Below are 23,778 nucleotides of genomic sequence, written 5' to 3' on the forward strand. Positions count from 1 at the left end.
CAGGGAGCTCTAAAATGAATCTCTACCGTTCCTTTAAAGGTCTTTCTGGTTCCTCCCAGTGATGTCATTACCGAGGTCAATCTTGTAGTTGTTCAGATGTGCTCCTTTTTGGTGTCTTGTGAGTCTTAGCCAGTGTTCCAGATGCCCAAGGTCAGGGCCTCTGGAGGGCCCAGCCCCTTCTTGGTACCAGGTGTGTGCTCCCAGCCTGTGTGAAGGTAGTCCTTCCAAAAGCAGTGAAATAAGAAATTCTGCAAATGGTAACCTGGAAGATAAGCGTGCGTCCCTTGGGCCTGGATTTCCACTATGTTAGTGAGTGTAGGAAGATACTGTGTCTTTAATGGATGAAAATTCAATGTATGCTGTGAATTTGTTGGTTTGAAACATTGAAAATTTTTCATTAGACAATGTTTACATACCTCACCTGAAGAACCTTTGAGAGTGTATATATGGAAATTTTAAAATATATTAAGTTGCTTTAAAACAATATGTATAGGTATAAAAGTGGGAGTTATTTTAACTTTGAATATGTATCAAGTCTCTTAAATATTGAAATCTTGTAGGCTTTTTGTGCTTCTGTGTTTTACCTTTCTGTTATATCATGTAGGAAACTGTGTTCTTGTTATTGGTGATGGGGCCCACACTGAAATCCAGGCTTGGAAGGATTTCCTGTGTTGTTTCAGATTTTCTTGTTTGGTTTTGAGGGAAGGGGTATGGAGCTAAAGGATGTGTGGGAGGGATTTCTCTAACATTGACACCTATTCCATGAGCTTTTTAAGGCGCTTATTTTACTGCAGCGTATTAAACTTCTTTGATATTAAAGTGTGTTTGTGTAATCACTGGAGAGGGTACAGAGTGCACTGAAGCCAGGCATTCAACTTGAAACCAAGTGGTAAGTAGCTAGAAGTAACCCCAAAGGAATACTCTGTCTCAACCATGGTGTTGGCCCTTAAAGAAACATTATTATGTGCTACTTGAAATCATGAATCATTCTGTAAGCTATGCCTATCTAGCTTCAGGGAAGAGAAAACACAATGGGTGAATCCTTAGGATTCCCTTGGCAGGGTAGGAAAGTTACCAGTGTTTCATCCTGAGAGTGAGGAGTGATGGAGTTCAAGCTCCTGACCTCAGGCAAGCCAGGTCCAACTGCCAGGCTCTCTGTGGTGCTAGTGAAATGTAGTAGAAAGTCTTTCCATTTGCATTGTATTCTTTCACCCCTGCTTAAGGCAGGTCTGGTTAAGGACCCAGCAGGATGGTGAGAATCAACTTAGCAAGTTTATCTAACACTTGCCATCAACATGCAGAGCAGCATCCAGTGAGAATACCCAGCAAGCTGCAAGGCCATCCTTGACTTTAACTCAGAGGCTGCTACTGCTGCTCCACAGATGTGGGGGGTTTTTAGCCCAATTTTTAAATTTAAAGACTAAGGATTTTTTTTTTTTTAACATTAAGATTGAGATTTGTGGGCTGGGGATATATTTCAGTTGATGGAGTGCTTGCCTCACATGCACAAGGCCCTGGGTTGATTATCCAGCACCACCAACACCACCCCCTACAAAAAAAAAAAAAAAAAGTGAGATTTCTAAGGTTGAGGATCTGACTCAGTGGTAAAGTACTTTGCCTGGCATGCCTGAGGCCCTGGGTTTGATCCCAGAACCAAATAAGCTAGAAATTGCTTATCATTTAAAAAAGATGAAGATATGATAGAATTAACTTATTGGTATGCATCATCTAGTGCTCAGTAGATTGGAAAATGCTCTCCAGGTCACATAGTCCCTAGCTGTTTCAATTGCCATTTGTCACTTTACAGTAGGGAAACCTTTTGATATACAACTGTATCAGAAGTGACAACAGAAAGGATAGGCTCAGAGGGTGTCACTCACTTGACTTCTGTAGGTAATATCCTGGCCAGTACAGACACTTGAGCCTACTACCCTAGTTGATCCCATTTTCTTTCCTCCTAAAATTTTCAGTTTACCAATTGTCATGACACTGAAGTTACCATCACTGGGCATTTTGAAGGTGGCCCTTGTGCTGGTAAGGTGTTGCTTGTGTGACCGTTGCCTATGTTTCCAGTGGGAAATAAGTCTGTGGTCCTGTCATTGGGAAGAAGGCCAGCCAGGTGCCTGTGTCATCAGGAACCTTATAAAGCTTGTCTGCCAGGGCCCAGCTTCACCCAGACTCCCAAGTGCAATTTTCTGGTGTGAGAAGATGACAGAATCCCCACAGAAGTATGTTTGCCTCCTTTCTCCACTGATCCCTATGAACCACTCTGCCTAGAGACAGGCAGTTAATCTTACAGGACATCTGAGAAGACACACTGCTGTCTAATCTGTTGCCCTGATGCTCCGAAGCCCTCAGAGACAGGTTGAGTGTAGGTGTGGCTCTGTAGACACATAAGAGTAAAGGCAAGCATTTGGTGAGAGGTGAGGATGTGCAGCTTCCCCAGACCATGTGTGCTATACCTTCTCTGGCTCATACCCCCAGCCAGTTCTAACTGCTGGCCCCCAAACCCTTCTTCCTTCAGGATGGACAGACGTCCTTTGCCACTTCAGGAACAGGGCTCCAGGGCAGACATCCTGCATGTGGGGATACTGTTGGGCATGGCATCAGCCCTCAGGCTCTTAAGCCCTGGGAGGGTGAATGCAGGCAGGAATAGGCTCACTTCGGTGGAGAAAGAGACCAACCAAACAGAATATAAGTGAATCAATGTCATGTTCACATGAAAGACAAGACAATATTGGCATTCTAAAACAGTACTTCCAGGGGAAGGGCAGGTGCGGCACCCTCATGGGCTGTCTAAACCAGTCTCTTAGAGTCGATCCAAATTAGACTACAGAAACCCCACACCAAAGGTCACGACCACATAGCATCTGCAAATCAAAACAAGACATTGGAGTTGACTTTAACATATAAAAATACTATAACAAAATGAAATACAAATATATATTAGAATCTGTAAGTATTCTGTATAAAGAGATACTTTCATGGTTAGGCTAACAGCAGGCAAAGAGGAGAAAGTCGGCCTTTTCCATTTCCTAAGAGTCCCAGAGACCCATGGCTGTCACCAGTGTTGCTGCAGAGAACAGCTTCTCAGGCTTTGCCCTGCTGGGTGTCTTCAGTGCACATAATGGAAGCAACCAGTGGCAACCACAAAGGAACTGAAGACATTTGCCAAAGGGGGACAAGATGCAGAGGCGATTTCTCAGCAGGTGGTCTCCCAGTAGCCTTCTTCCAGGACTTCATCAGTGTGAACAGGCACTGGAGATGACGACCAGGGTCCCTAGTGGCTTGCAGTTGGAGGATAAGTTGATCTTGAGGCACGTGGCTCTCCTGGCCCCTTGCTGCCCTCAGCTTGCAGTAGATTCTAGTCCTCAGACTCAGCCAAGGACTAGCATGGCGGGGCCGATGTGGGTAATTTAGGCTCATGCAGTACTGCCTGGGAACCATCACACTGGCCTCTCACCTGCCGTACCCATGGCCCTGGGGAAGGAGTGGCATCACCTTTCTGTAGGTGACCCTTTGTGCAGAGTGACGAGGCCTCCTGCTAGTCAGTGTTCCTCAGCTTGGGAACTGGCTTCTCCAGCTCCATGGGGACCACCAGAGAGGTGAACTTCCTCAGGGCTGGTGAGTCCAACATCTTTTTTTTTCAGGGAAGGGGCAGGCTGGCTGCTCTTGCGTGTTTCTGCCCTATGCAGGCTAGTGTTGCTCAGAGCCTCAAGACAATAAGAGCCCGGCCCCCTGGTGAGGGTCAGATCCTGCCTTGAGGACACTTACCCATTTGAGCAGAGCAGGGCCCTCTTTCCCACCCCAGGGTCCCAGCTCATACTTGCAGGCATGAGTGCAGGTGTGGTGGAATGTGCCAGGCTTCTGTGGCTGCAAGAGGCTGATGATCTCTGCAGTCAGCGCTAAGGGCTCCCCCTTGCATACTCAGGGCTACATGCTCTTCGGGAGACATCTGGAAAGAATAGTAACTTTTCCTCCCTTTGCTAACTCTCAGATTCAGAAATCACCTACTTGATTCAGCATGCCAGATAAGCTCTGTCAGAGAATCCCACACCCAGTAGCTCTAACACTAGGGTGGGCAGCTGCAGTCCCAACAAGGGTCAATGGCCAGAGCCCCACTGGGCTCTACTCTTCCCAGGCATCCTGGTCACTCCTGCAGTGCACAGGGATTGGTTCATGCCTGCCCATTAGGGCTGGATGCCCGCAGTATCCCGTCCCAGGTTAGGCACATAAATACTTGTGGCTGTGATTAAGAGAATGGGACTTCTAACTCCTCAGGTTTCCTTCTGAGACCACAGCAGGAGAATCTACACAGTTCCTTTTGTTCCTCCCCGTTTTATAGCTGAGGACCCTGAGGTCCAGATGGAGAGAAGTCTGCCCAGCATGACAGCTGACAAAAGCTATGATGACGACCTTTGTGACCCCAGTGCTCCCTACTGACCTTCAGTGCCAGGAGACCTGAGCTGAACTTCACAAAGGAGACCCCTGCCTGGTCACCAAACCCTCACACCTGACCCATTGCCAGTAGTTCACCAACAGCTTGTAATGGGTGGGTGGCTGGAGAGCCCAGGTGCAGTGTCCCTTGCGTGGCTAGTGATGGAGGCAGGTGATGTTTACTCAACTGGAGCCAGAACTTCCTGCCCTCTTTGGTGGGGTCTGCCTTCCCCGGGAACCCCCTCATAGAAGCTACAGTGGTCATCCTACAAATCAGGATTCAAGGCCTGGTCTTAAGAACCAACTCCACCCCAGCATCCTTCCCAAGCAGTGCCAACCAGGTGGGGCAGCCCCTTTCCCGTGGCAAGAGAAGGCCCTTCCGATCTGCCCCGGCCTGCTGCCAGCAAGATGCTGTGGCAGCAGGAGTGAGGCCGTTGCTCGCAGAGGCCCCAGGGGGAAGGCCAGCTTGAGAAAGAATCAGCCCCCTTCTTCAGACCAGGTAGCAGGCATGGAGGGGTGCCACCACTCTGCCCTTCGTGGCCTGACCTCACGCACACATTCATTCAACAAATATTTATTAAGCGCCTATTTGTGCAAGGCACTTCCGGAGAGGGCGGCAGCTCGGCCTCGCCCCTCCGCCCGGCCAAAGCTAGAAAGGCTGTCGAGGCCACCCGCGCTGCCCAGGGCCTGGCGCCGTCCTGGTGATGGCCCGCACCCCCAGCCCAGCTGCCGCCCGCCGCCGGCCCGCGCCCACTACGCGCAGAGGGCACAGCCGCACTTGGTGGGCTTCTCCACCTCCTCAGCAAAAGAGGTCCCATCGCTGCACTCGAAGGTGAGCTTCCTCCGCTTCAGCCGCAGGCCCTGGCAGCAGCCCTGGCCCGGGCACGTGCCCCGGCACTCCACCCACGACAGTGGGCGCGTGGTCTGGCAGATGGCATAGCCCCTCTGGACCCGGTGAAAGTCCCGCACAGGGTCCCCCCGGCATTCGGACTCTGGATGGGACAGACACCAAGAGAAAGCCTCAGGGTACACCCAGGGTCCAGCTGCTGCCCCAGGAGGAGGAGGAGGAAGCAGGCAGCATCCCTGGAGGGGTCTTCATGCTCTCACGCCCCTCTGTCCCCAGCGTCCTCCCACCTTCTGAGCATGCACCTTCGCACAGCTTCCTCCTGGGGCCCACAGTGTGGGCCAGAGTGAAATGCCTCCCTTTACAGAGGCCTGGAGGGATGATGACATTATAAAAGAAACCCCTGCTGGGGAGGTGATGGCCCAAAGGGGCCCCAGGTCTGGGTTTCCCCTGCTTCCCCTGCCCAGCCTCAGCAGTCTAGATTCCGACTCAGCATCCTGGTCAAGCTGGCTGGGGAGGGCTTGAGAAGGGGTCCCAAACCCTTAGACTTCGGCCACTCCCAGGTCCAGAGTGGATGGAACTAAGATGTGGTGATCTGGCTAGGAGCTGTTACTTAGGTGATCTCTTCTGTAACCAGAGATCTCAGCCAGAAAGGGCAGCTGAGGGGTGGGCTGGGCCCAGGGGAGGTGGGGGGTGGAGCTCAGTGCACAGAGGGTGGGGGACACCAAAAGGCCAGGAGTAGCCTCAAGTGGAGAGGAGTGGGGAGGGTAGCTGAGGTTGGGAGGAAGGAAACATCAAGTTGCTATGCATTTTGTGGGGAGGGACCCTGCAGAGGGCACATCAGGAGGGGGGCCCCTGACCTTGCTCACACAGCTTGCCCGCAAAGCCAGGGTCACAAACACAGTGTGCCCCCTTGGTGGCCGAGGCCTGGCAGTGGCCATGCAGGCACTGCAGGCCCCCACAGGGCTCTGCAGCCGCCCCGACCTGGTTGCACAGAGCCCCTGAGTACCCATCCTGGCACTGGCAGCTGTAGGAAAGGGCATCGAGGGGCACACATTCCCCATGGACACACCTGGAGGAGACAGAGAAAAGTCACCGTGAGGACAGGCCAACCCAAGGCCCACCCCTCCCAGCCTTGACTTCATAGGACTGTATTCTGTCGCCAAGATTTAAACCAAGGGAAAAAAACACAATTCTGTTTGTCCTTATGAGCCTTTTCCTGTTAATAAACATGGAAAACCAGTATGGAGGTGGGTGGGGGAGCTGTGTTAGGTTCCGTGCTCTCAACTACAGTTTGAGAGGTGGCCCTCACATGGACAAGTAGAATGTGGGAAAGGGCAGGTAGGCAGGGGCAAGGCCTCCCTCAGCCCATCCCATACTCACTTGTGCCCATGGCAGGGGCCCTCAGCTGGCTGGTCGCAGTGCAGGCCCCCCCAGCCAGCCTCACAGTGGCACACAGGCCCCGGGCTGGCACTGGGCTGGCAGATGCCACGCAGGCAGTAGAGCTTGCGGCAGGGTTCGCAGCCCGGCACCACGCCTGGTTTCATCTGCGTCTTGGTGAAGTCCTGCAGCTCATTGTTGATGTACAGGTTTCGGATACAACCGTGGAAGCTGGTGCCATTGAGGATCTGCCACAGGCGGAAGGCAGCTGAGTTCACGTCCACGGGCATCCCTGGGGTGGGCAGGGAGCAAAGCCAGGCTGAGTCAGGCCGGACGTAGCACCCAACTCTGAGATCTGCTGGGCAGCTCTAGTGTCCCCTCAGTCTCTGTCCTTCTGGCCCTGTGACCCTGAGCCTTTGCCACCTAGAGGGCCAGATTCATTTCCCAGAAGGCACGGAAAAGCTGCTTTCCCTGGGATGACAGCTGGGTTGTCAGCCCGGCATGGCAGTTGGCAAGTGAGGTTCTAGGCTGCCCTACCCAGGGCTCCTTTCTCCCATCTAGAACACTAGCTTTTTCTCTAGAGACCCCAATCAAAGCCAAGGACTTGGCCTGGGCACTGGCCCCTTGGTTCTGATGGTCATTGCTTCCCAGCTACCCTCTGAGATCAGGTGTTCCAAAATCTACCTGACAGATGACCATTGACTTGCCTGAAGTTGCTCGAAGAGCAGAGACAGAGGTGGCATCAGGACCAGGGGGCCAGGAATCAGCAGCCCTCCCCCACTCTACCCAGAGCCTGGCTCCAACCAAACCAGAAATGTCTGTGGGTGGTGGACGGGATCACCTGGCCTGCAACACCTGTACGGCCAGTGGGTGTTTACAGCTGATGTGTGGACTGCCTCTAGCAGCAGCTCTGACCTCCAAGGGCCTAAGACTGGGAATGGAGCCCCTTCTGGCCCAAAGATGGGAAGAAAGGTGAACATGGTGAGGGAGACAGCCGGGAAAGCCCCAGGCCCTCCCCTAGGCCTGTCCCCCATCCTTCTTGGTCGGCAGGACTGGGCAAAGAGCAGTCTGGGCTCCAGGCAGGGGAGGACAATCCAGCAGCAACTTGGCCTTTCACTAGGACAACACCCACCTCTTGGCATTTCCCCTCACAGTGCAGTGCCCTGGGTATCAGGTCTCCTGGGCCACTCAGGCCAGAGAGCCAGAGGCCCCCACCTTGGGATACTGACATCATGGTCCAATGGAGAATCCTGGAGAAACACAGCTGCAGCGTACCCAGCACCAGTTCCTCACCTCCCACGTAAAGAGGGGCCTCGCTGTTGAGCGTGTAGTGTTTGCCAAAGTTGTCCATGGTCATGGGACTGCCACCATCGATGGAGAGATTCACCATCTGGTCAAAGGTGACCAGCTCAACAGTGTGGAACTGCCCGTCATTGATCGTCTCAGCACTGGAAGGAGATGAGGTGCCCCCACCCAAGGGAGTAGGTGTCATTTTGGAGTACCTCTGGCCATTGGCCCAGTAGCTACTTCCAAAGTGACTAACTCTGTCAGGGAGAAGACTTACAGGCCCCTTTCTGGGGCCCTATGGAGAAACTGAGAAGTTAGGAGCAGAGGCCCCACTATTGGAGAACCTCCTCTGAGTTTAGGGTTGGGATGAGGAAGGAGAGGCCACCCCTTAGACCTCAGAGAGCCTCACGCTGAGCTGGGGTTGGACCTGGTGGGCGGCCCAAGTTTCTAGTGGTCCCAACAACTGTACTGCCCTGGAAGTCGCCCTGCCCCTGAGGGTAGGTGGGGAGCACGAGGAAGCCCTACCTGTAGATAGCAGAACTGGGGTAGCTGCCTGGGTCATAGCTGACACGCACGTGGCCCTGGTACAGCTCAACGGCGATGTGGTCGTTGTCTCCATTGTACAGCAGAATCCCATTGTCCTCTGCAGTGGAGACCTAATGGGCAAAGCACTTTCTCTCCCACTCCACCCCTCACAGTAGCAGTGGGTGGCACAGAAACTGGACAGGCCAGGCTGTGTGCAGAGGCATCCTTCCCTGCCTGGCCAACCTCCCCAGGGGCCACTTCTCTAGGAGGCACTGACAGAGGCTGGCAGTCTAGAATTCAAATACCAACTACTGCCAGTCTGGTCAGGTCCAGGCAGAAGGACAGACAAGCCAGCTGAGACCTAGAAAAGATGTACCAGAGGAACAGAGGAATCTTGGGGAGTCTGCCCCAGAGAGGGAGAGGCAGATTGGGACCCCCACTTCCCAGGTGAAGGGAGCCCCTCTGTGGGAGCTAGCCACACAGGGTGAGGACTAGAGAGGGGACAAGGGCAGGAGGGCTGTCTCAGCCAGAATTGTCCAAATCTGGAAGGAGCCTCTCAGGAGATAGTGTCTGTCACTGGAGCTGTTGTGACAAACAAGACAAGCAAGAGCAGGATTTTTGTTTGGAAGGGAGGTCCCCTCAGTTGCTCTGGGGGCCATGATCTGTTCCTTCTGCCTTGAGTCTCTCCCCTACTATCTTCTGAAAAAGACCCTGAACCCCTGATCCCTGGAGGTGGGCACATGGTTCAGGCAGGACCAATCATACTTCCCCATCTCCTCGGATCCAGCGGTTGGTACAGGGATGGGCATGTGACTGAGACCAGGCCAATCAGAGAACTCCCCTGAGACTGCTGACTGTTGTCTGTTTAGAGCTGGCAGGGAAGAGCCCCTTTGGGTCTGGTAATGGGACTTTCTGGGGCTATGAGGATTTGACCAAGGATGAGGGTTTGGGTGAGTTTCGTCTTGTTAAGCAGCTAAGGCTGGCTCTTGTCCTGCTGTGAGGATAATGTGAGTGGACAGGATTTTGGAGAAGTGACGTGGGGAGGAGAGCCAAATGAGCATGTGTGAGAGGCTGAAAGGTTCTGAGAAAAAGAAGGGGACAAAACAAAGAGAAGAAAGACGTGGCATTTGCCATCAGGAATGGAATTTTGGGGAGAGAGATGACTAAGGAGGAGTTTAACTTTTCTTTGGGGTAATATGCAATACAATCCACTCTCCCTCTCCAAGAAATATTTAGCAGAATATGGATATACAAAATGTGCACATTTCTGTGTTGTGGAAGTGGGACTTGCTTTCTTTTTATCTGTAACATGATCACATTCTAAGACAAAATAGAAGATATAAAAAGGGCGACTCAGGGACCAAGCCCAGAGCTCTGGCCACCTTCTGGCCACATGAAACCAGCCTGTGTGCAGCACAGGAGGCAGAAGCCAAGGAGTAGTTGAGATAGAAGACGGTGGGGAAGGATCCTGTCGAGCTTGGTTTTCTGAATCCAGCCTCCCCGGGGACTGCCTCCACCTTGCCTGATGTGTGGCTTAGTTACCTTCCCAACTGTCCAAACCAGCTCAAGCTGAGTCCCCAATGGCCAGGAGGAGTTTTGACTGACACGTGTCCCTTCTAGGTCCCCTAGGCAGAGGTACAGTCTGATGCTCTGACCTGAGGCCATGGTCCCCTGTTCCCTGACTCCCTCTTGGGAAGAGGCGCCTTGGGTACCCACCTGTAGTGTGATATTAGCCCGTGGCCAGTTCTGCAGGTCAGTGAACTGCAGATAAGTGTCCCGATCCACAAAGTTGACACTGAGCAACTTCTCACACTCAGGGCCACCGAAGCCTGGGAGGCACTGGCACACAGGCCGGCTGCCCTGGTCCACACAGTTGGCCCCATTCTGGCACTCAGTCCCCTCACAGGGGTTCCTGGGGGCAGGTGGGTGTGGGGGGATCTCACAGAGCTGTCCGCTGAGGGGAAAGGACACAGGTCAGAGAAGGCCCAACCAAAGGAAGAAGAGTCCTGGAGAGGAATTCACTAAACATCCTGGGGAAACAGAGCCTTAAAGTGACTGAAGATGTTCTTAGTGAACACCTTTTCCCCCCGTGGGAGGGTACTGAGAACAAGTGTGGTTGGCTGGCCCCTGGTTCAGCAGCATGGATGTTACCTGTCAGAAAGGGAAAGCCTACTGAATCTGCTTGTTAACAAGATCTCAGGTGGTTCATGTGTATAATAATGATTAAGAAGCACTCACTGCTGGTGTCAGTAACGATGGGAGTAAAGAAACTGAATAATTACAAAACTTCCCAGGCCTAGGTGGTTTCATTGGTGAATCCCACAAAACATTTAAAGAAGAATTAATATAAATTCTTCACAGACTCTTCAGAAAAATTAAGAAAAGAAAAAAAAACTAACTCTGATACCAAAGCCAAAGACCTCACAACAAAAATCACAGACTGATATCTCTTATAAATATGGGCACAAAAATCCTTAACAAAATATTGAGGACTGGTAGGTAGTTGAATGATGGAGCACTTGCCTAGCATGTGTAAGGCTCTGGCTTACCCAACCCTGGAAAACACACACACACACACACACACACACACACACACACACACACAAACATCAAATCCAGCATAAAAAGCATTATATACCATGATCATTTGGGATATACCCCAGGAATCCAAGGTTGTTTTAACTCAACAAATTAGGAAGTTAATTTAATGAAGGGCACCCACAAAAACCACATAACATATTTAATAATGAAAGACTGAAGGATTATCCCCCAAGACAAGGACATCTGCTCTCACAGCTTCTATGCTATATTGTACTAGGGATTCTATCCAGAGCAGTTAGACAAGAGAATGAAATAAAATGCATCTAGATTTTGGAAAAAAAGAAAACTATCTCTACTTTCACATGACATGATCCTATATAAGAAAATCCTAAAGAATCCACTAAAATGCACTCAGAACTAATTAAAGAATTCGCAAGATTGCAGGATACAGTTGATGCACAAAAATCAAAGGAAAAATTAAATTAAACAATTCCACTTACCATACCATCGAACAGAATAAAATACTTGGGAACAAGTTTTAAGAATAAGTGCAAAACTTTCTTTGATAATTACAAAGCAATTATTGAAAGAAATTAAAGAAGGTCTAAATAGATAGAAAGATATCCCATGTTCATAAATCAGAAGACTTACTGCTGTTAAAATAGCATTGTTCCTGAAATTGACCAATATGATCCCTATCAAGTTCCTGATTGACTTGTGTGCAGCATGAACGAACTTTGAAAATATTATACTAAGTGAAAGAAGCAGACACAAAAGACAGTGCATTGTATGATTCCATTAAATGGAATGTCCAGAATATGTTCACAAACACACTTATTAGTAGATTAGAAAATGCTGGAGGGTGGGCTGGAAGTGACAGAGGATGGGTATGGGGTTTCCTTCTGGAATAAGGAAAATGTTCTAAATCGATTATTGTGATAGATGCACAATTCTGAGGATATATGAAAGACCATTGAATTTTACACTTCAAATCGTATGGTATATGAATTATATGTTGATAAAGGTATTTTTAAAAAACAACACAAGGAACTGGGGTGTATCTAGTGGTGGAGGCATGTTCAGCATCAGTGAGGCCCTGGATTCCATCACCAGCACCATGAGGGTATAAAAGAAGACACAGCAGAGTGTGGGAGGTGGGTGGCCAGAAGGCAGCCCCTCCAGCTTCCCAGGGGAGCCCCCAGGAGAAGGTAGATGACCTTTATGGTAGGACATGACTTCCACAGTTCAGCCCGAAGAGTAAGTCATGAACACTTCCCAGTAATCTGTACCTGCCTCCCATCCCCCACTAACAGGTTAGGGACCCTCTGCCTAGGTTCTGAGCCATACATGACTTTCCCAGGCTGCACAGCTAGGATTGGCAGAACCATGGTTAAAAATCCAGGATTCGACTACCAGACTCTGACCCAGCCAGCCCAGACAGACAGCTAGAGCAGCAGCTCAGGTGCATCCCGGTGGCTCACCTGTAGCCCTCGGCACAGAGGCAGGCATAGCTGTTGACCTCGTCCACGCACTGAGCCCCATTCTGGCAGCGATGATCCCTGCAGTCGTCCTGATTCTCACTGCAGTTGTCACCCGCGTAACCTGGTGCACACTCACACCTGGGGGTGGGGGTGGGGGTGTCAGCCACACAGCCCAGAGCCCAGGTGGCCAGGGCCCATACTGCGTGTTCATGTGACAGAGGACCTCAAGTCCCTGTGGAGACCACCAGGAGGCCAAAAAGAGCCCTGGATATAACGGGGACCCAGCCCATCCTGACAGTGTTTTCCAGCGTGAGAAGAGAGTTTATGTGGGGGTGGGGGGACCTGGATTGAGAGGGTGGCTGCCCAGCAGCAGGAGGAAATGAGACTTTTGTCCCAGAGAACCTGTCTCCACATGCAAGGCCAACTCTCTTCCAACCTGCCCTGCTGCTCGGCTGCTCCCTCCATGCTCTCTCACAACCCCGGGCACGTGGTCCTGCATCACATGGCTCAGCCACCCCTCTTCACCAGACTCTCCAACTCTGCTGGGCCCATCCTTTAGCAGGGCATGTGCCGGCCTCTCAATGGAAACCTTGGCCCCAGGCCGGCCTCTAGCCTCCCAGCTCTCACCACATCACTGTCTCCCCCCAAATCTGTCTTGGCCAACTATTTGCCTATCAAATAAAGGGCACACTCTCTCTCCCCTTTCCAGTAATGGCCTTGCAAGACATTCCCTGTCCTGCAGGCTATCCACTCCCTCCACCAAGCCCACACCTGCCAGATACAACTGTTGATTCTGGAGCACCCTCTGCATGGTGCAGCCAAGCCAATACCTCACCTCTAGTGAACACCACCCCTCACTGATCAATCTCTTCTCAGAATCCCTTCTGAACTCCGAACTCCACTGCTCAACCACACAATGAGCAGATCAGTGCCCTTGCCTGGATTATTTTACTCATTCCTGAACTCAGTGTTTTTCAGGATCTAAGAAATATCTTTCAGCTCGCTGCCTACACACACACACACACACACACACACACACACACGCATCAATCAATCAATTTGGTACAACAATATTTATTCTTATCCTATAAAATGGTACATTGCTTTCTGATGTTTTGTTTTTTTTTAATGTTAACTTTGACCCACCCAATTGATCGCTATCTACTTGAATTGGGTCTTGAGTTGCATTTTGAAAAACTGTTACAGTAGCTGAACCACCACCCACTCCATCCATCTATCCATCCATCCACCCACCCACCCACCCAGTGACTGTGTATTGAATACTGGCTGGTTTCTAGGCACAGTGCTGAGTGTCAGTTCCACCTTGCCACCACACCAGGATAGGAAGTTGAGAGATGTGCACTATATAACCCTGTGCTGCAGCTTGGGCCCAGGACAAAGCACAGTACCCGTTCCCTGTGGCATGAAGGATGATGCCAGCAGTTCCAAAGAGGGTTAGTTGCCTGTTTGAAATCCTGCTCCATTCCACCCTCTGAGACACAGCATCTCTGAGGAGGATACCTGCCACTCAGTGTGTCCCTGGTCTGCCCTGCCACTGCAGGAGTGTAGCATCTGTCTATCATTTGTATGGAGGTTTGATGCAGCCCACTGATGGTGTATCCAGTCCTCAGTCATCTTCTGACACTAACTTCCTGCCCATGGATATCAGGCAGCTCTGGCTAGATGGCAGGCTTCCTAGGGGATTCCACCCAACGATGACAATAATATAGGACAGCAATTCCGTGCCCAAACCTCCCGGGGCTGAACAGGCTCTGGAATTCAGAACTTCTTGGCATTGGTAAAATAGTCCATAAAACAGTGGATGATATAACCTGCTGAGATGGTCAGAGATGGCCCTATAAGCCAAAAAGTTTACATTTTGGTAGCAAAATCTGTACATATACACACTCCATGGGATAAGCAACAGTATAAATGGCCTCATATCAGCTCAGCTCAGCCCTTCTTAACAAATATGTTCGGGTGAGGGCCGATTGTACCTTCGGAAGAAGTTTTTGGTCTTTAGAGTTTCGTGGATTTTGTAATTGGGATAAGCAGCTGTGGATCTGGAACAATTGACTCTGGGTGGAGAACTTGGATGCTAGACACAGAAGAAAGTGCTTGTCATATACTTTCTCACCTAATCATTGTAATCACCCCAGGAGGAAGCTGCTGCCACACAGCTGAAAATCTGAAACAGTGCAGCCAACTGATTCATTCAGGGTGATGCTGCAGATAGGTCTCTCTGGCCAGAATGGTACCCATAACCACCCTCTGCACCCTGCATCACTGAGACCAAACCCTCTGACAGGTGAGAACAGGAGGGATGGGGAGAAGGCAGAGCCCAGACTGAAATCCCTGGCAATGGGTGCCACTGACCTGGGCCCATCTGGGGTGCCCACACACTGGGCCTCATGCTGACATGGGTTCAGATCCGGGGAGCAGAAGTCCACCAGCTGTTCACAGGCCCTTCCTGGGGAAATAAGGAGCAAGAGGCAGGAGAGAAGCCAGGCCCAGCAGAACCTCCTCAGACACTGAGAAGGCCCCAGACCTGCCACCCACAGCACAGGGCTCCGGCGTGCGCTCTGGCCCCACCATGCTTACCCGTGTACTGCAGGGGGCACCGGCAAGTGTAGTTGCCCACACCATCCACACAGACGCCTCCATTGGCACAGGCATGCTCCACACAGTCATCCGTGTTCACCTCACAGGTTGGTCCTTCAAAGCCGATGGGACAGGTGCACCTGTGGGGGATGGTAAGAGGGAGAGGCACAGATGGAAACCTGTATCCCCACTCAGGATCATCATTCCACAGAATCAGGGTTTCTACTCTGGGCCAGGCCCTTGGCAGGGGCTGTTAAGGTAGGTTACAGGTGAACAAGACAGGTGCTGCCCTCAAAGGACTCAATCACAGTCTAGTGAAAAAGACCGGTGACTAGAGCAGAGGTGGGGAGTGTGGGGTGGTAAACGTGCCTGAAACCAGGGTGTGGGCAGACAGGGGCAGAGGACAACTAACTCCTCCTTGGTGGGTCGCCCAGGGCAGGTTTCCTGGAGGAGGGGACAAATTGACCTATTCAAGGACCCAGGCAGAAGGAGCAGGAAGGGGAGGGAAGGCAGCAGGGACAGAGGAATGTCCAAAAGCCTGACTTCCACGCACATCCTCCAGGAAGGGCCCTGCTCATCCACGCAGTTCAAGGGCAGCATGTGGAGCGCAGGCTTCAGGGAGAATGGGGCTGAGGGGAGCAGGAGCTGGGTTGTGGAGGGTCCTGGAGATCAGTGACCCTCAAACCAGGGTTATAACTTCCCCTGAGGCACTTGAGGTTTTCCAAGTGGTGTGAGGGTCAGAGAGAGGTCTGAGAAATTGACATCCCCCTCTTCAAATGTCCACACAGGCTCCTCCCTAATCTGCTCTGTCCAGGACTCCAAAAGGTGCCCTGAACCATCCCAAGTACAAGGTGTGAGGCACCAAGTAAAACAACAACTGGGGACACTGATGCGTAGAAAGCAGAACAAATGGTTTTTGTAAGTCAAGAGGTTTCCGGTTCCGCACGTTGCAAGTGATGGGAGGCCTCACGGAACTCTCAGCTGACAGAGCATGAAAAATACCTTTGGTGATAGATCACTCTGGAGGTTTGGGTACATCAACTGGGAAGAGTTTCAAAGAACTGAGTGACATGGCTATAATAAAACTCCTCCTAATCCTGTTGGTGTATTTATGTGAACAAACTTTCCCAGCATTTACATCTATTAAAAACAAAGCCAACAACCAGGGCTGTTGAGCCCTCTCCTACTCTGTCCCATCCCCCCTGGATACGTGGACCCATTCAGAGAAGAAAAGAACTCCAGAAAAGCACCCTGTCCATACCCTTAAGTTTCATTAAGGGACACAGTCTAGTAAGATTTACCTTCATGCATAATAACTACCAGTCAAATTTCATCATGTGGTTTTCTTGTTTTGAATGATTGTATGTTATTGGCAATTGTCATGATAACTCAAAAGAAGCTAATCAGACTTATGTTGACGAGAAATACCAAAAAGAAGACTTTACATGTTACCACTTAGACTCCTTATTGATGGCAGAGAAGCCAGCAGGTGCTCCCGAAGAGAAGACTGTGGGGCTTCAAATCCTAATACACTCTACAGAGAATGGGAAGGGGGAGCATGATGGGAACACTAGCTCCAGGAGAAGGAAAGGGTGGCGGGAGCATTTCCCTGCATTCAGGGTATTTAAATATGGTATCAAATTGCAATGCTCTTCCCATTGCCACTGGAGGATAAGGAAAGAGTGACTAAGTGATCGTTTCATCTTTAAATATTAATAACATTCACACTATCTAAGACCTTATCTACATTGCAAAGAAAAACTAAATTTTATTTTGATGAAACATTTTAGCTGTCAATCTAAGGACGGTGGTACGGGTTTATATTTGGGGGTGGGGTGGGGGTCGGGTAAAGCCCTCTGAAGACCACAGCTGCAGGGCATGTTCTAGAGTTTAATTTTAATGGCGTGTGGCTGGGGGTGGGTGGGCATGTTAAGCTGGGATAACAGGGTCACTTGGCATTGCAAAAAGCCCCCTCTGGCGGGAGCCAAGGATAGGACAGTGGGAGTGGGCAGGGGCCAGGGGAGCCTCCTGTGGAGGGGTGACTTAAGGAGGCATCCCCTTCTACCTGGAGGGCCCACCCGGGCGTCCCGGGCTGCAGGGCTGCTGAGTGCGAGGGGCCTCAGTCCCCGCGGAGGAGCCCGAGGAGCCGGGAGGGGAGCGCTGCCCGGGCTGCCGCCCAGGCTGAGAGCAGAAGGAGGACGCGCGTTTCCAAGGCGACGCCAGGAGAGGCCTCTTAGACTTTCGTGTTTTACGTCTGGTGGTTTGGGTTTGCAGAGGCAGGTTTGGCCATTTCTGCCGGTAGATTCAACATCATTTTCTCAAGAGCCAATTTATTGAGCGGCCAATTTATTTTCCAGCAACCACTCTACTCCTCGGAAAAGCTCTGGGAGGGTGGAGGGGTCGGTGGGGGCAGGGGGCGGAGCAGATCGGCGGGAGGGGCTTAGATGGTGATGTCAGCAGCCGCAGGACCTCAGAGAGAACTTGAGGTTGGACTCTGCACTCTACAGGGAAATGAGTGCTCATGGTGGGTCCAGAGGGCTGTCCCCTCTCTGCGGTGGTCAATGTGAGTCACGAGATCTGGGGAGAACCCCAGAGGGAATGATGGGGACTTGGCACCCCTTCTGGGTAGGCCTCACCCACCCAATGGCAGCCTCTGCTGTTCCTGGGGGTGCAGGGTGGCAGCTGGACAGGAGGGGCTGTCTACCCCACCTTCAGGCAAGTGCCACAGCCAGCACACTGTCCGGCTCAGAGCAGAGGTTTTTGTGGTTGAACATAAATGAATCTTAGTTGTTCCCAGTCTATTCCTGGCACTGCGTCCCAGTATCCTGCAAAGACCCTTCAGCACCCAGTACCTTGTTAGAGCAAGAAGTGGGCTGTAGCAGGAAGCTGCAGAGCAGGCCCAAGCCCCCGCTCATCTGTGAGCGCTTCCTTTGTGACTCTGGCTGTCCCCTGGGCACAGCTATGTCTCACAGCATTGTCTGCTCCCCCTGAGTCTCTACCCCCATCTCCTGGAACACAGGGAGGCCTGGGCCATCCCCTTGGGGGAAGTATAACACCAAGGTGTAGTTGCTGGTCCCATCAAAACATTCCCCCCACCCAGGCTCCTGCCCCCAGGCCACTCACGTGAAGCCACCATCCTGGCCCTCCTGGGCATTGCACGTCCCTCCATTGCCACAAGGGCTGCTGGAACAGCTGTCCAGGGATACCTCACAGTCTCGGCCCTGGAGGGAAAGGTCAGTGACAGGGACTCCAGGGAGACCTGGGGATTAGTGTGTTGAGTAGAGACAGCTAGCCCCTCAGTGGCTCAGCCCCCCTGTCCCAGGAGTTACTTATCATTCTTTCTTTCACCCATCCATCCATCCATCCATCCACACTTTAGATCACTGATGACAGGCTCACTCAAGTGCCTGCTCTGAGCCAGGCACTGCTCTGGGTACTGAGGACAGCCTGGAAAACACGACAGACCCAACCTTGCCTGTCTGTGCCCCACAGTGTACGTCCTCCCAGCTTCGTCCACTCACCTTATAGCCACCAGGGCAGGCACACCTGTACACCTCCAGGGGATCATTGTGGCAGGTGCCCTGGTTCTGGCATGGACTGGACAAGCAGGGATCACACTTGGCTTGGACAGCTAGAGTAGGAGGACCTGTGGAGGAATTAGGAGGATATAAGCATAGAGAGTGGAAGGAGCAGCACAGGGCTGGGCCCGGAGACCCCAATCCCTGAGAAGCCCAACTTTGTTGAATGGTGGGACGTCTTCTCCCCAAGGAGACTCTTGCCCCTCACTGTGTTTTCTCAGGATCATACCTGCCCCCTGAACCGTCCACTTGTCCAGCCTGTGGACCCTCCTTTGTAACATGGGTCAATACTGGGTTGGAAGGACTACATGAGCCACAGGTCATCAGTGTGTGAGTGGCATAGTCATTATTCCTGAAGTCAGCTGACATTCCCTCTGCCCCCTCACACCCTCACGCCTGCTGCTGCCTCCTGACCAGGTTGATGTAAGGTGGCCATCTCAGCAGAGAGCGAGCATGGTGCCTGAGCTTGTCTCTGTGGGGAGGCCACATCAGGGTCCATATGCCTTCAAGTTGTTCTTCTCCAAGCCTAAAGCAGGAAAGACCCTTCCTGTCACCTCCCTGACTACAGCAGGCCCCCCTCTAGCCCCTTCAGGTCTCACTGGCTGTAGAAGTGGGTGGAGAAGCCAGGGGCTGTGCTACCTGGGTGTCACCTATGAGGGGCATTAGGATCTCAATAGAATAAACAGGAGAACCAGGCCAATTAACTCAGGTTAGCCCATAAGGCTTCTTCTGGAAGGGGTGGAGTATTGGTTCTGCTGAAGAGCCAGGAGCACCAACAGAAAAATCCTTTTCATAAGCTGAGGGGACACCAGGGGGACTTCCACAGCACAGGTGGGGTTTGTTCCCTGACCTGGGTGCCAGCTACCTGGGCAGTTAAGTTAGTGAAGAGTCATGGGCTCTTCAAATCATGATAGGTGTACTTTTCTGTATGCAGGTGGTAGTTCAATAAAAAGTTAAAAAACAGGGCTGTGGCTGTGGCTCAGTGGTGGAGCACTTGCCTAGCACGTGGGAGGCACTGGGTTCCATCCTCAGTGCCACATAAAAATAAATAAATAAAATAAGGGATTGTGTCCATCTACAACTAAAAAAAAATTTTTTAAACAAGTTAAAAACAGTACCAACCCCACCCCATTCAATAAATACTGAGCACACGTAGTGTAATTGGCTGGCTCCCAAGAGCCATGCCACAGAGACGGCCCCTCTGAACTGTTGCTGCTGTGACAGCCTCCTACACCCAGGGTGGTCCGTGGCCTCCTCATTAACCTATGGCTGTCAGTTTCATTTCCGATCGATCGTGGCCTCTGAGAGCAAGGGCCGCGCCCCCAAATCCCTGGGGCCCTCCCCCACTAGCCCCCTCCGCACAAAGCTAGGTCTGGAACAGCGGCTCAGCCACCTGTCTATGCCGTGCAGGGCCTCGGGGGCTCCGCCATCGGCCAGTCAGTCAATCAATCCCTGAGCAAGTATTTACAGGAGCGCGAGGTGAGCGGGCCCCAGAGCCAAGCCAGAAGGAGCCGCCAGTCACGCTCAGGCTGTTTTCTGCAAATGTCAAGAGAGCCGCAGCTGGTCCACGGCTCCACCGGGACCAAGGTTTAAGCTAATTGGCAAGCGCAGTTTCTAGCCGAGAAGGCCTAGCGCTGGCCCTGCTGAGGCTGGGCGCTTCCAGAAACACTGCTATTTTTATCTTTCTTACATAAACACCGAAAGGATTAAAGCCCTGGTGGCCTTGTTCCTTGTCTGTCAGGACTGGAAGGTAGCCATCCTAAGAAACAGCAGGTGCCTCTTTCCTGTCACCAGAACCCCACCCAGCGGTCACCACAAGGACACAGAAGTGTCTGGAAGCCTCCCACACTGGGCGAATCTTGTGGTCCCTGGCAGCAGGAGGAGGGGTTGTAACAGCACCCACCACCCTTCTCTCATGCTCCGGGGCTCACCTTGGCATTCAAACTTCTTGGCAGGCGTGGTGAGCAGCAGCTTGCCCTCCATGTCTGAGGGCCCAGCGCAGCGGGCAATGCCTGGTTCTTTGTAGCCAGTCTTCACCCAGCTGGACAGCCAACGGAGGTGGCAGTCACAATACAGGGGGTTGGCACCAATGGCCCTGGGAGAAAGATCAGAGAGAAGAAGCCATTACAGCTTCAGGGGGTCTTTCACCCAGTGAGCCCCTAAGGTCCCAAACACAGTGCCAAGAGCTGGCAAAACCAAATTCTAGCAGCCCCTAATTTACGAGCATTGAGTGTATAGCTGGTACCATTTTAAGCTCTTCGTATGCATCATCTCAGTCTTCACCACCCTCTATGATCCTCATTTGACTTGTGCAGAAACTGGGGCTCTGAGAGGTTGAGGAACGTGCCCAAGATCTCACAGAGAAAGGGGCTGCTGGGACCAGAGTCTATGAATGCTTTGCCTCCCGTGGTCACAGAGGAGAAAGCAACCAACATTCATTGTTGTGATGAGACAGCTGCTTTTCTTATAGAAAAAAGCATAGAATCTTCTCATTAACCCCACCTGCAAGTTTTCTTCAAGCTGTGGGAACTGAGCCTTGCATGGAGTTAGTAATTTCCCTGAGGTCACATGACTAGTGAAGAGTGGCCCCTGGATCCAGACCCAGAGCTCTCTGCCTCGGAAGCCCATACTCTTTTATTTTTTTTTTTTCAATTTTCATTAAACAAAAAACACATGGATGCATCTCATTGTGAGCCCCTTTGAAATATTGCAGACAAAGCAAAAGTCTTTGCCCCATAGAACACTGTGAATGGATTAAGTGCCACTGAACTGTACGCATTTAAAAGGTTAATTTTATGTTATGTAAAATTAACTTCAATTTATGTCAAAAAAAACATTTCTATGTTAATGATGGGCATGCAAAATGGTATGTTTCCAGGAGGAGAAATTTGTGATTTATCAAATTACCAAGGTGGTTGCTTTTCTCCCAATTCTGTTTCTGGGAGTTACACACACACACACACACACACACACACACACACATGCAAAGACATCTGTGTGACAGCATTGTCATTGAAATGACAGTGCAATTGTGGCCCTTTAAGAGGTGACACAGACGGGAAGGCTCTGTGCTCACTCTCCTGGGGCAGGCATGCGGTCCCGATGGAAGGGACCAGTTTGGGCTTATTTCCTCTCTGCTTCACGGGCAGGCGCTCACTTGTGCTTCCACCACGTCATGACACATACGCTCTCTGACTTCCCAGCCTACAGAACCATGAGCCAAATCAACTTCTGTTGTTTGGAGTTTCCCAGTGGGTGGTATTCTTTTAAAGCAGCAGAAAATGGACAGAAACCACTGCTCATCAGCGAGTGAGCAATTAAATAAACTGTTACATCCACATTACCCAGAAAAGCCCATCCCCTGCTGTCCCTGCCCTCCACAGAGGGACTCACAGTCACTACGTGTGTGCAGCCCCCCAGTCCTTTCCCACATTGAAGCACGTGGTTCCTCCCCACGCGCTCTCTTCCGAGCTGTCGCTGAACAGCACACCTTGGAAATCTTCCAGGTCTGCGTATGCAGAGCCACCTCATTTTGTCAAACTGCTTCCTACTATCCCAGAGAATGGCTACCCCGTGGTCTAATGAGCGGTTTCCCTGTTGCTGAACCATCTGGTAGTTCTAACAGCGGTGAACGCTCTTGTATTTGCCTCTGTGAGGTGTGAGCACTTCTCTAGAATAGATGCTTGGAAGCCGAATTCCAGAAGTCCATGTCAGATGTCAATAGCTGCCCCTGGCATGCTGAATCCACTTATTCTGGCCACCCAGTTAAGGTCGGGCCTGTGCACTCCCTAGCATGGGCACCCACACTGTATACTGCCACTTCCTAACATTTCTACCAATCCAGTGAGCCAGCTCAGAATCTTTGCCCTAAGCCACACGAGAGACAGACATGGACAAGATATGGGTGTGGGGAAAAGAGGAGGCCCGAGTTCTTTGATTCAGCAAATACTAAAATTAGGGCCTGGTGCCTGAAGTTCATCAGCACCCATGTTACTTTGAAAATATAAGGTTGTCCGTTGTCCATGACAACGGGCAATTCATTAAGTCCCCAATGGATGCACTGCTGTTTCCCCTGTTTCTGGGCAACACAGAGGAAGTGGACCCCTCCTAAGATGTGCACAATCTGACACAAATGGCAGTGGCTCTGAACAGGAATTCCCCAAAATAGCACAGCAGGTGATGTGCAATCTTATAAAACAGGCTGAACCAGCCCTGGACTCCAGCCCCACAGCAGTTGCTCCCTGCCCGGGTGACCTTGAGCAGCTCATTCAACATCTCCAGGGCTCACTTTATGATTCAATAAAGAGCCTGTGACCGAAAGGAAAGACAAGCACATATAACCTAAAATGGGTGCTGAGGGAATCACGCAGCCTGGAAAAAAGGCAGGGTCGACCTAGACACATGTTCAATTTTTTCTATCCTTATGTGCTACAGCATCCATCCTGACTAATGGGACAGGAGAGACATCATCTTCTTTCCACTGAGCAGTAACAGGGCCTCTCCGATATGGAGGGAGGTCAGACACTGAGTTTTGTTTTTGTTTTTTGGTACCAGGGATTGAATCCAGGGCTTAACCACTGAGCCACATCCTCAGCCCCCCTTTTTAAAAATATTTTATTAGAGACAGGGTCTCACTGAGTTGCTTAAGGCCTCACTAAGTTACCGAGACTGGCTTTGAACTCACGATCCTCCTGCCTCAGCTTCCTGAGCTACTGGGATTACAGGCGTGTGCCACTGCACCCAGCTTAGACACTGAATTTTTGAAGCTATACAACATGTTTTTTTTTAAAAAAGGCTTTTACCTAATTAGAATAAGATATGATTTTATAATTTTTATAATTTTATCAAAAGAGATTTTACTATCATGTATAAGTCAGAAGGACCAATAAGAAAAATCCTCAGAACAAAATATTGGTATACTGTTTCCCTCACATACTAAGAGAGAAAAAAAAGAAGTTGAAGTTTACATAATCATATTATTTAATAAAGGGAGATTATTTCTTTAAAAATGGCTTCTAAAAATAACAGGAATACACACCTTGTGGTATATTTTAAATAAATGCACTAGAAAAATTTTATATTAATAAAAGTATAATATAACACA

General features: G+C 50.9%; 2 protein-coding genes across 3 annotated transcripts in view; one reads left to right on the plus strand and one right to left on the minus strand.

The window, feature by feature from the left end:
• Positions 1-23,778, plus strand: part of LCOR (ligand dependent nuclear receptor corepressor) — a 180,466-nt gene that overhangs the window by 134,218 nt on the left and 22,470 nt on the right. The window lies entirely within an intron of this gene.
• Positions 2,752-23,778, minus strand: part of SLIT1 (slit guidance ligand 1) — a 154,571-nt gene continuing 133,544 nt past the window's right edge. The window contains exons 17-29 of one of the 2 annotated variants that reach the window (XM_081267069.1): positions 20,606-20,769; positions 18,618-18,742; positions 18,220-18,317; positions 15,097-15,236; positions 14,872-14,965; positions 12,496-12,633; positions 10,190-10,427; positions 8,474-8,604; positions 7,955-8,109; positions 6,665-6,953; positions 6,142-6,353; positions 5,233-5,429; positions 2,752-3,955 (exon numbers count right to left, since the gene is read on the minus strand). In XM_081267069.1, coding sequence (XP_081123195.1) covers positions 3,821-3,955; positions 5,233-5,429; positions 6,142-6,353; positions 6,665-6,953; positions 7,955-8,109; positions 8,474-8,604; positions 10,190-10,427; positions 12,496-12,633; positions 14,872-14,965; positions 15,097-15,236; positions 18,220-18,317; positions 18,618-18,742; positions 20,606-20,769 — 2,116 coding nt within the window. In that variant the 3' untranslated portion in view covers positions 2,752-3,820. Of the gene's footprint in view, positions 5,430-6,141; positions 6,354-6,664; positions 6,954-7,954; positions 8,110-8,473; positions 8,605-10,189; positions 10,428-12,495; positions 12,634-14,871; positions 14,966-15,096; positions 15,237-18,219; positions 18,318-18,617; positions 18,743-20,605; positions 20,770-23,778 lie in introns of both variants that reach the window. The other variant, XM_081267070.1, reaches the window with a different exon arrangement.

Source organism: Spermophilus citellus, assembly GCF_964194105.1.
Source record: "Spermophilus citellus genome assembly, chromosome: 15".
Classification (NCBI taxonomy): domain Eukaryota; kingdom Metazoa; phylum Chordata; class Mammalia; order Rodentia; family Sciuridae; genus Spermophilus; species Spermophilus citellus.